Raw genomic sequence first — 12,558 nt, forward strand, 5'->3', positions numbered from 1 at the left:
GGCTCGGGAGGGTGTCATATGTTGCCCTGATGAGGAAACTGAGCCGAGCCTGTGGCAGTTTCCAGAAATCTGCCCAACTGATCGCTCGGTTTGAGACACCCTCCCAAGTTGTCCACCTCCCCTGCTGCCCCTGTGCCACAGACCTTACTCTGAGCTCCTCCTGCTCAATCCTGGTGACCTCAGCAACAACAAGGTCCTTCCTCTCCTTCCTGTCTGCCTTGGACCATAGGATGGGTGGATCTTATGTCTTCTGTGTATTTAACTTATATTTGCATGCCTCGTGTAATATTGGCTGTATTTCTCATAGTTGTTTGTGTGCCATGTTGTTCCAGACCACAGCAAACATTACCCAGCTTGCAAAGATTTTAATAAATCCATTAGAAGAAGATAGCCCACCGTTTCCTGAAATTTGGACACACACATTTATACCTTTGGCCATTCTGAGCCAGTCATTTCCCGAAGTTATCTCTTCCTGTGAGAAGCCTCCATTTTACTAATGATTTCCAATGTTGCAAAAATGTGTAGAATAAAAATGAAAAACATTTCTGTTAACGAAGATTTGCGTCAGCCTGTGACACAGTCATTTTGATAGTAGGCTAATATAGCTAATATAGACACTTACATCATGTGTTCTCTTCATTATAACATTTATATAAGGTTTTTAATTTTGGGGGGCTCCAGACAGATTTGTTTGTTGTAATTTTGGTCCGATATGGCGCTTTCAACATTTTGGGTTGCCGACCCCTGGAGTAACCCAACAAGTTTGGCCCCATGACTTTGTACCGCATTCTGCACGGGGACACAAACCCTGGTTGTTTATATGAGAGGCGAGCGTGCTGACCACTGGGCTAAAAGCCTAAGCTGACTGCCACTACTCTTGAAGTTGTCAAGGAGTGAGGTTCACTGACATACTCCTGGCACCCGTTCTACGTCGAACAGTGTGACATTCGCCACGCCAACTAGCATCGGGAGGTTTGTAACCGAAAAGCTAACAATTACCTGAGAGAAACCTCGTATCTCAAAAACCTTGTGAGCCGAGGTTCTATCATACTTCCTAATAATTGCAGCTACACAGTCTTAAAGTAAGAAAATACGTTTGATGGTGACGTGAATTAATTGACTCATATTGTGATCTACAAACGGTGAATGTTTATATTCACCTTGGAGAAAGCGAACCACCAGGTTTAAGTAAATAATAGTTGAGCCCATCATAAATTAAGGGGCCTTAGTTGGACATTCGTATGTGGACTGGGTTAACTCTCTCACGAGAAGAGGCAATACATTCAGACTTCGGAATGCAAAAGTGATAGCTCTATCCTGGAGAAGAGACTACCTGTCTAGCTCAACGCCAACATTTAAGTTATGACTTAAAGCAGTTGTTTTCCAGACACTTACACACAAACATTTCTTTTTATGGCCAGGAGCACCCAGACAGAGAAAGAAGGAATATAAGACTGTGGTTCGGCTCCTCCAAGTTAGGAGTCCTTCATTTTTGACCTGAGCTCCTCCAGGTACTGCATACCTGTTTAATGACACTCACTTGTAATAAAGCAACTTTTGGTCCAGTAAAGAGTCTCCGACGTCTCTTTTGATCCAGCCGCACTGCCGTGTCACCCTTTTGTCCGTACGAAGATGACAAGACCAGAAATACACATCAATGGACAAAGGGGCAATGAAAACACCCAACACGGTGGCCATGACACTACGCATTGAAATACAGTAAGAGTGTGTATCAATAAATAAAGTCCCAATTGTCCAAGTGTAATTCTGTGATTACAAAATTGTATGTTAAGAGTATTTTTAGAGATCTGCTGTAAAAACATGAAATCCCAAATATAATCAGCATCACAAATAGCAATATAAATTAGCGAAAACAGGTGAAAACTACCCAGCTCCACCCAGTTTATAATTTGACATTAGTACACAGTTGTATACTTTACTTTGTTCACATACATGAATGAAATATGAACCAACTTACCTGCTGATAGTATAACATGTTTTTTTAGCAATTTGTCATCATTTTTAATGATTATTTTGCTTAGGTAAAACTAAATAAATATGGCACGTTTTCCATACAACACGTATGGAAGAGAATGGTCCTTTGGCAAGACCGAAAGGTTTATTTCACTTTAAAATTTTAAATTCTTCTGCCTGCCTGAATTTTATAGAGGACGATGGTAGCAAGTTGATGCTCACTCGCTGGCTAGCCGCTACTTTTGAAGCACAAAATAATAAAAGTCTATCCTGTCCTATTTTAGTTGAACTGTCAGCCTCGTTTACGTGAATACATATTCTAGTTTTGGCATTATTTAGGCATCAAGCATAAAACATGGCTAAATTCACTAAAAATATCAAAACTACAGCAGTATTGGCCCTTAAATGAGACCAACCCAAGCAAAATGTGCTGTTCAATATCAGGCAGCATTACTATAATGGATGAAACGAGTGTAAAGACGAATATGTGGGGGTTATTTCATGTCGAGCACGCTCTCGTAATATTAAAAATCCTATTTTGAAGGTTGTAAGCAGTTGTTTATGCTGTAGCTATAAAGATATCAAATTATTCATTCCTACTACGCGGAAATTAAGTTACCACGGTCAGGCTGGGAACCAACTAATAGCAATAAACGAGGGTTTACTATATACCGTAGTATGTATATAGTACAGGCCAAAAGTTTGGACACACCTTCTCATTCAATGCGTTTTCTTTATTTTCATGACTATTTACATTGTAGATTGTCACTGAAGGCATCGAAACTGAATGAACACACGTGGAGTTATGTACTTAACAAAAACAAGGTGAAATAACTGAAAACATGTTTTCTATTCAAGTTTCTTCAAAATAGCCACCCTTTGCTCCGATTACTTGTTCGCACACTCTTGGCATTCTCTCGATGAGCTTCAAGAGGTAGTCACCTGAAAGGGTTTTCACTTCACAGGTGTCATAGTTGTGATGCCTTCAGTGACAATCTACAATGTAAATAGTCATGAAAAACGCATTGAAATGACAAGGTGTGTCCAAACGTTTGGCCTGTACTGTATGTCAAAGTGTGTAAATCAACTTATTTCCGTTATAACAATAAATATAATTATTCACTCAGCCATGTGTTGACATCAATTAAAAATAAACTCAAGTCAGCATCATTTATTCCAATGTTCAACACTTCCATCACTATAATTTTACATTCTGTGTGATGTACGCTTTATATCCCTTGACACTTTTGCTATTTCCATTCGTTTTGTTGACTTAAAAACCTTCTTTACTTTTCATGCTTTTAACATTTGACAGAACTACTAAAAAAGAAAAAAAGATGCTCGGGCATTGCAGTCCATGTCTCGATTTTGGTATTCAATGTCTTCTGCAGTATGAAAAGCATATTTAAGGACTAAAATGGCACTATTTTTGCCTGGAGTCATGACGACGTGCGTTAAGAAAGATAAAAGATGCATCTAAACTAAAGCGGGAACTATTGTACCAGACACGTCCTGCATCTAACCCCTGAATAACATCTTTAAACAACATGTTTTTATTCTTGCTTGTCGTACAATTTTGTTAACAAACTACACTCTCAAGACTGGATTTGCATCTACGAAGATTAAAGGTTTGTGCTTTTTAAGACATTCCCTGCACACGGTAAGCAAAAAACAGGTGGGATGCTTGGTCGTCACAGCAAGAGGGCGCCGTGAGCCTGTCGGAGCATCAAGCAGATAAGGCAACATAGCGGACAAGTTGTTAAACCTGGCCTCTCAGAAAAGTTTGGAAAAAGAATCTGCGGACGATCGATGATTTTACATTCCGAACTAGTCGGCTCGTTTTTTTTGTATGGAAGATGTTGGATCGTAGGAGACGAACTGCGCTCATAGGCTCAAGTCAATGAGGACGTGCTCCAGGATCTGCGTGGTCCCCTTGAAGCTGGACACGAACAGGAAGTCCCGGCGGTCGGTGGACACGGCGGTGAAAGAGCGCGGCGCCTGTATGTAAGCCTCCTTAAAGCGCTCAAACGTTTTCTGCTCGCCGTCCCACAGAAGGATCTGTGAGAAGGTGTAATCGCTTCCCAGCGCCAGGTAGTGGCGATCTTTGAAGGAGAACGGCTGGAGGATCATGGCACCGCGTGACGGCAGCGCTTGAATCTCCGAGAACTGCTTGGCGCCCCAGTGCACGACCTTAGAGTCTCCGATGTAGCGTGTCATGGCCAGGTAGAGCTCTTCCTGCATGCGGAAGTGCTTCACGGCGACCACGTCCTCCGTGTTTGGGATCTCGCCCTGGAGGACGAACTTCTGGTTGCTGCGGCTCCACTGGTAGATCACCGGTACCTGAGAGCGACTCGCTAACACCAGGTGGGCTTTCCCGTCCAGGTCCAAGAACTCTGCGTCGGTGTCGCGGTACCACTCGTGGAGGGACTGGTAGGAGTAGAACCCGCTGTCGTTCCATTTGTACAGCGTGGACAGGCCCGCTTTGGAGCTGTCGGCGATTACGAAGAATCGGTCGGCTCCGATCCGGAAGGTCTCGATGTCATTGGGCTTGGAGACCTTGGACACCTCGATGTCCTGGAATTTGGTGAACGTGCTTTGGTCCTCATCGAACTTGTAGATGTGCGAGCCGCCAAAGAGCTGAGCCACTATGATGAACACCTGCTCCTCGATGACCACTGACTTGCAGCCCACGATGGACTGACCTAAAGACAAACACACTGAGGCCGTCTAAAACCTTGGCCGCGGATGTTTAAGACGTACCTGTGATGTTGTCGTAGGTTCGAAAGTTCATCTCTATGTGGTCCCACTGGAGGACCATGCAGCTCTCTGCGCTAGGAGCCGCGATGGCCACAAAGACGTCGTTCTTGTAGCTGAAGGTGTCTATGGAGAGGGACTCCGAAGTCACCGTCTGATGAAGGACAAAATCTGCAAAGGAGAATTCTTGATGTTAGTTTGCGGATGCCGAGAGTCGCCCAAAGATGAAGACAGGTCCAGTGGCCATGGATGAAGTGCTGGCTGTCCAGAGTCGGGACCCGGGGTGGACCGTTCGCCTGTGCATCGGTTGGGAACATCTCTGCGCTGCTGACTCGTCTCCGCTCGGGATGGTTTCCTGCTGACCCCACTATGGACTGGACTCTTACTATTATGTTGGATCCACTATGGACTGGACTCTCACAATATTATGTCAGACCCACTCGACATCCATTGCATTCGGTCTCCCCTAGAGGGGGGGGGGGTTACCCACATATGCGGTCCTCTCCAAGGTTTCTCATAGTCATTCACATCGACGTCCCACTGGGGTGAGTTTTTCCTTGCCCTTATGTGGGCTCTGTACCGAGGATGTCGTTGTGGCTTGTGCAGCCGTTTGAGACACTTGTGATTTAGGGCTATATAAATAAACATTGATTGATTGATTGAATGTATGACTAAGATGTTTCCCACGATTTACCTCGCACTGTTAATGTGCCGAGTCGACACTTTCAAACAGCTGGTAGCGAGCAGCCGTCCTCAGTGTGTCTCTTGTGGCCTTTTTATTTCAGTGCCAGAAGGTAAAGCAGACCCACTTCCACGTCGTCAGACCTTGACAAAAGTGTATACAACAATGCAGGGATTGTGGGAAATGTAGTGTTTCACTGGAAACTACAACAATGCAATAGTGTTGTCCCAATACCAATATTTTTGTACCGGTTCCGGTACCAAAATGTATTTCAATCATCATCGGTACTTCGATACTTTTCTAAATAAAAGGGGACCACAAAAATGTGCATTATTTACTTTATTTTAACAAAAAATCTTAGGGTACTTAAAACATATGTTTCTTATTGCAAGTGTGTCCTTAAATAAAATAGTGAACATACAAGACAACTTGTCTTTTATTAGTAAGTAAGCAAACAAAGGCTCCTAATTTAGTCTGCTGACATATGCAGTAACATATTGTGTCATTTATCATTCTATTTTTTTGTCAAAATTATTAAGGATAAGTAGTTGAAAATGAATTATTAATCTACTTGTTCATTTACTGTTAATATCTGCTTACTTTATCTTTTAACATGTTCTATCTACACTTCTGTTAAAATGTAAATAATCATTTATTCTTTTGTTGTTTGGATGCTTTACATTAGTTTTGGATGATACCACACATTTGGGTATCAATCTGATACCAAGTTGTTAAAGGATCAAACAATGGTCATATTCAAATTCCTCATGTGTCCAGGGACATATTTCCTGAGTTTATAAACATAATATACATTTGAAAAAAACGAAAATAGATTGTATGATGCTAAAAAATATCGATGTAATCATAGTAGTATCAACTAGATACACTCCTGTACTGTACGGTATCATAACAGTGGATGTTAGGTGTAGATCCACCAATGGCGTTTGTTTACATTTTGACGCCGGTGAGCTACGGTGTGTAGTGAAGCATGTTTAGCTATTCCTCGTCCTGCAGGGATGATACTTGTAAGAAACTTACTTTGTCGCCATGGAGGCGAGGATTAGTGATTTAGAAGTAGCTAAAACACTGCAGACTGCGGCTGGATTTTAGCTGCTTAAAGCACCTCTTCTTGAGGGCGTTTCAGTGTTATAGCTTCACCTTTATCGTCAGTTTTTAAGCCAAAATGCGTCCGTTCTCCCTTTTGTGTCTACACACAGTGTCTGCTTGTCAAGTACTCTGTGATTGTGCGCTGCCGAACATGCTCGTCTGCTCGTAAACTAACAATGTCACGACGACGGGAGGGTGAGAGGGCTCGGGGCCCGGTTCTTTTTAGAGGCGGTATAGTACCGAATATGATTCATTAGTATCGCAGTCCTATACTAATACCGGTATACCGCACAACCCTACACTGCAGTGTGCGTGAGACTATGAAAGCTCTAATGACTGCCGACGAACATCTTGGTAATGTTGTCCTAATACTCTTTCTAGCAACTTCAAATATTCCACTGATGGCTACTCCGCTTGGCGCTCGTATTTCCACGCCATGAATTGCTGTCTTTTGGAATAATGACGATATTTTTTAGTACCGGTATTTGCCTGGTATCTCTAAGACAATTTTAACAAGAATTCGGCTTTGAAGATTTTAGTCTAAGGGCTTTTCACCTTTACGTAAAATAATTCCTGGAATAGCTACAGAGTGTATTTTCGATGTACCTTCCTCGGGTTTAGGATGACAGTTTTAAGAATTGGCACGCAATTTCAAAGCGATTTCTACAATGAGATTGTCACCTGTTGAGATGCACTCGCTACTCATGATCATATCGTTGAGACGCTTGTCCTTCACGTCCTCCGGTCCAGCGCACACGACATCGGACGCCGTGGCGTTGGTGCTCCTCAGCCACGTCATCAGCCACTTGGCTCGGCAGTCGCACTCGAAGGTGTTGCCTCGGAGGTCCCTGCGGGAGTCACAAACTGGGTGATGCCGTCGTAAAGACATAAGGGTCCCGAGGGCGGGAGGGAGCCGTGCTGTACTTTACAATGTGGCGGTAGCGTCATGTTTAGAGGTGAGGTGAGTGCTGTGTGACAATATGAAGGGAACTATGATCCCCCGCCTTCCTTCCTTCCGCTTGAGGATGCCCCTACAGGTGCTCAATTGGATTCAGGTCTGAAGATACATACATCGCCTTTAGGTTCGCAATGTTACAGTACTTGTTAGAATTTATCCCTCAGTGGACCACAGCCCCCCCAAGCAGTGTTGCCAGCAACTTAAGAGGAGTACAATCTGTACACTGACTGCTCAAAAGTGTATCTAAGTTCATTTCTACGGTATTGACAAGATTATGCTGTCATAGAAAACATTGGTGAAATATGAGGGGTGTACTCACAGCTCGATGAGAGAGTCCAGACCATTGAAGAGGTCCCGAGGCAGAGCCTTGATGTTGTTGTTTGCCAAAGACCTAGGCACAATATGGATACATACTGGACATCAAACTCCCATTATCATGGTTGACTAAAACGTTTTTGATTACAAAAGGGAACATACAAGTGGGTCAGGTCCCTAAGTCCTCTGAAGGCATATTTGGATACAGTCTCTACCTTGTTACTCTCTATGAACCTGCGAAAGAAACATCCAATCATACAAAATAGATGTGATCACTATCTGTGGTCAACAAAGCCGCATGTTTTTATCATAATGGATGACGATGTATTATAATTAATTTGTGTTTTTTTTTGTTTTTTTTTAAACATGTCGTTACATATAAACACCGATGCAGACTTACAGATACTCCAAATGCGCTAGGCCCGAGAATGCGTCGTCTCTTATGGTCGTCAGGGAATTGGAGTTCAGGAGCCTGAAATAAAGTCCAACACAGACGCAAAGAATTGTAAATTTGACATAAATTCCTTTAGAATTTGCAATTGACGACTGAGTGCTCAAACGTCTTCCTTGTCGTTTATGCTGACATCAAAGCACTTAGATTGTAGATTGATGCCTTGTGGTCAGCACCAGCTAAAACATGACTGCTTTTAGACTTGCAGAGGTGTCACAAGCTGCTAAAAGCTCTCCTTGTTATAATAGCTTTAATAGGCAATAAATCAACCTGTGTGTTCATTCCTTAGCTGGACTCCTTCAATGCTGCATACATTGAAATAAAAATAAAAAAGACAGATTTTCAGGGTTTTATTCTCAATTCTTCTAATGATCTCTATTAAGACATGACGACAATGGCGTCTCACCAATTCATTCATAGCAAACCATTTAATCCTGGCGTTTTTCCAAAGGTTTGTTACGAGTTATGAGAAGAAGCACTTACAGTAATTGGAGTGATGGCATGTGAGAAAACATGGCCTCTTTGACCTCGGAGAAGGTCCCGTTGACTATGCTCCTGCAAGAAATTATGCACATACCGCAAAAACAACATGATTTCACCTAGCAACAGAATTAATCACAGCAGCAACTATACTGCACTTTAAGCCCACTACTGCCGCTTGGAAGCACCTACCGTACTTACAAAGAAATGATGTCGTTGGGGCTTATCCTGGGCACGTATGAGGACCCGACACATATGATGGACTCCTTGGAGCAGCTGCATGTTGAAGGACACCTGGCTGTCTTCTTCGTGTGTCCGGGTTGGGACAAGCTGCACAGGCACACTGCGCTGAAAAACAAAGCCCAGGATGGGAGCATCTCTCCTGCATGTGTTGATGACTGCGCAGCATGCATGCACACAGACAGGGAAAGAGACAGGCAGTGTGTTTCCACCCCTGCACCATGCGACGCTGCACCGGACAACAGCGAATCAGCAGAGGGCAGCCCTTCTCTCTCTGTGTGTGTGTGTGTGTGTGCGTGCACCTTCATTATTTATTAAGTCATTCCTTTTTCTTTTGCCGATGCTTAAACAAGCATGCATTGCAACACTTTGTGTAATTTGTGGCTGCTAAAAAGTGATCTGCACCACAGCACATGGAGCATTTTTGGAACACTTTTGCACTGGCAACCTAGCAATTTATTCATGGCACGCATGCCCCCAATTGTTTAGCTGTGAGGAGAGGATTTTTGATTTTTTTTTTAAATGCAGCATGTGCCCCCACGCAGAGCCGGCAATTTATTGAGTGCATTAATTGAAGCCTTAATTATGATCTTATTTGCACTGGGACTGGCTGTCAAATTTCTAATGTTGTCCGAAGGGTCATCGATAGACGAACGCCTTTATAATACTGTACAAATAAACTACAAATACATGGTTGTAGACAGTTAAAATTGATCATATGGGGCTTCCTCCATGTTTGTTTTAATTCTCTTTTCCAATCATAATTTATCTTAGATTAAACTGTTACCCAACTTTCCAAAGACATGAACAGTATCCGTGTAATCCTATCACTGTGCAACTTTGACCCGAACAAATGAATATGAATCAAGCATGGAATCAGAGCAAGAAATGACACGATTGTTCAATGTAAATAATCTTCTTATCGGCTTTAAGGTCTTTTTTGGCATCCAAGATGCAACACAAGATGCAAAGTCCATGAAGGCCTTTGAGTCCTCTGACTGATTTTTAAAAAAGAGTTGAAGAAAAGTTTGAGCAGGTCGTCCAGATATGACTTTGTTTGCTTGGTTCATTTAAACTTTTGGCTTCCTTCTATTGACTGCTCTAGGTTGCAAGCAAATATTTTTGTTACAAGCCCTTTTTTTGGGAAGGGTGGGGGGCCCTATCACAACACTGTAACTGCTCTGATCTAGGTGAAAACAATTATACACACCTGAACACAGGTGCAAGCAAAGTCTCAAGTCTTGGTTCTGCTGGACCTGAGCGCTATCTTTGGCACAGGTGAAAATGTTATCTTGTTAGAGGTTAGAAAACTGGGTGGTAATATCTGGTTCTGCTCTTAACTGGTACAAGTGCAATCTTGATCACATTATGTACAGAACCCAACACCAGTGAAGTTGACACGTTGTGTAAATCGTAAATAAAAACAGGTTACAATGATTTGCAAATCCTTTTCAACCTATATTCAATTGAATAGACTGCAAAGACAAGATACTTAACGTTCTAACTGGAAAACAGTTGTTTGCAAATATTAGCTCATTTGGTATTTGATACCTGCAACATGTTTGAAAAAAAGCTGGCACAAAAGACTGAGAAAGTTGAGGAATGCTCATTAAACACTTATTTGGAACATCCCACAGGTGAACAGGCTAATTGGGAACAGGTGGGTGCCATGATTGGGTATAAAAGCAGCTTCCATGAAAAGCTCAGTCATTCACAAAAAGGATGGGGCGAGGGTCACCACTTTGTGAACAAATGCGTGAGCTAATTGTCGAATAGTTTAAGAACAACATTTTTCAGCAAGCTATTGCAAGGAATTTAGGGACTTCATCTACTGTCTGTAATATAATCAAAAGGCTCAGAGAATCTGGAGAAATCACTGCACGTAAGTGATGATATTACAGACCTTTGATCCCTCAGGCGGTACTGCATCAAAAAGCGACATCAGAGTGTAAAGAATATCACCGCGTGGGCTCAGGACCAAGCTCATCTAAGATGAACTAATGCAAAGCGGAACAGTGTTCTGTGGTCTGACGAGTCCACAATTCAAATTGTTTTTAGAAACTGTGGACATCGTGTCCTCCGGAACAAAGAGGAAAAGAACCATCCGGACTGTTATAGGTGCAAAGTTCAAAAGCCAGCATCTGTGATGGTATGGGGGTGTATTAGTGCCCAAGGCATGGAGATCTTACACATCTGTGAAGGCACCATAAATGCTGAAAGGTACATACAGGTTTTGGAGCCACATATGTTGCCATCAAGCAACGTTATCATGGACGCCCCTGCTTATTTCAGCAAGACAATGCCAAGCCATGTGTTACAACAGCGTGGCTTCATAGTAAAAGAGTGCGGGTACTAGACTGGCCTGCCTGTAGTCCAGACCTGTCTCCCATTGAAAATGTGTGGCGCAATATGAAGCCTAAAATAACACAACGGAGAACCCCAGACTGTTGGACAACTCAAGCTGTACATCAAGCAAGAATGGGAAAGCATTGCACCTGAAAAGCTTCAAAAATTGGTCTCCTCAGTTCCCAAACGTTTACAGAGTTTTGTTAAAAGGAAAGGCCATGTAACAGTGGTAGAAATATCCCTGTGCCAACTTTTTTGCAATATGTTGCTGATTTGCAAAAAAAAATGTTTCTCAGTTCGAACATTAAATATCTTGTTTTGCAGTCTGCTCAATTGAATCAACTTCACTGGTTTTGGGTTTTGTACTTTGTAGGAATTAGTAACTGTGTCTCGGACCAAATGGTTATGATATTTGGGGTTCAACTTGTACATGCTGCCACTAGGCTAGCTAATACGCAGTTGCAATATGTCCTACCATAACTACGCAGATGACACTCAGGTCTACGTGTCACTGATGGCAGGTGAATGAATGTTGGCCTGTTGATTCACTTTCTCAGTCTGTCCATGCACAGATCAGTGCATTCAAGACTATACTGAGATGTATGATAGAGGGGCCCACATTGATATTTTCAGAGGGCCCAGAATTCCCAGCAACTGTCCTACAAAGAAGCAACGACAAAATGTTACCTTAAGATTCCTCTCTGAAACATAACAATCAGGTAAGAAACCTATAAATGACTCAGATTTGAAATTTAGCAGCCACATTAAGTCAATAACAGCAGCTTTTTACTGCCTAAAACATTGCCAAAATCATAGCAATAGTGTCCAAAGAAGTAAAAAAAACTAACCCATGCCTGTCTCCAGCAGGTTAGACTACTGTAATGGCCTTTCCACTCTCTAAACGAGCTATATAGCAGCTGCAGTACTTCCAGAATGCCGCTGCCTGAGTTCTGACTAGAACCAGTAAATACAACCATGTTAGTCCAGTGCTTAGGTTACTGCACTTGCTTCCTGTCGCACAGAGAAAGTCATTTTAAAAGGTTTTGCTTGTATACGAGTTATTTCATGGTCTTGTGCCAAAGTACCTCTCTGACATGCTAGAGCCCTATCTACCATCTCAGGCTCTGAGAAAAGATGCTGATGCAGCGTTTCGGTTTTATACTCCTAAAATCTGGAACTGTCTTCCAGAAAACGCGACAGGCCTCGACCCTGGCCTTTTTCAGATCGAGGCTTAAAACACTGTGTTAAAAG

General features: G+C 42.6%; 1 protein-coding gene across 2 annotated transcripts; it reads right to left on the reverse strand.

Annotated features, from left to right (window-relative positions):
• Positions 1-363: 363 nt before the first annotated feature.
• LOC133606714 (leucine-rich repeat LGI family member 2-like) lies at positions 364-9,160 on the reverse strand. 2 transcript variants are annotated; one of them, XM_061960965.1, is made up of 8 exons: positions 8,923-9,160; positions 8,725-8,796; positions 8,191-8,262; positions 7,953-8,024; positions 7,795-7,866; positions 7,199-7,365; positions 4,735-4,899; positions 364-4,676 (listed from the first exon to the last, which is right to left on the reverse strand). In XM_061960965.1, the coding sequence occupies exons 1-8, from the start codon at positions 9,132-9,134 to the stop codon at positions 3,859-3,861; spliced, it is 1,650 nt and encodes a 549-aa protein (XP_061816949.1). In that variant the 5' UTR covers positions 9,135-9,160; the 3' UTR covers positions 364-3,858. The 2 variants fall into 2 exon arrangements, with proteins under 2 accessions (XP_061816949.1, XP_061816950.1); XM_061960966.1 differs by having other exon boundaries at positions 8,914-9,160.
• Positions 9,161-12,558: the final 3,398 nt, after the last annotated feature.

This window comes from Nerophis lumbriciformis, linkage group LG05, assembly GCF_033978685.3.
Source record: "Nerophis lumbriciformis linkage group LG05, RoL_Nlum_v2.1, whole genome shotgun sequence".
NCBI lineage: Eukaryota > Metazoa > Chordata > Actinopteri > Syngnathiformes > Syngnathidae > Nerophis > Nerophis lumbriciformis.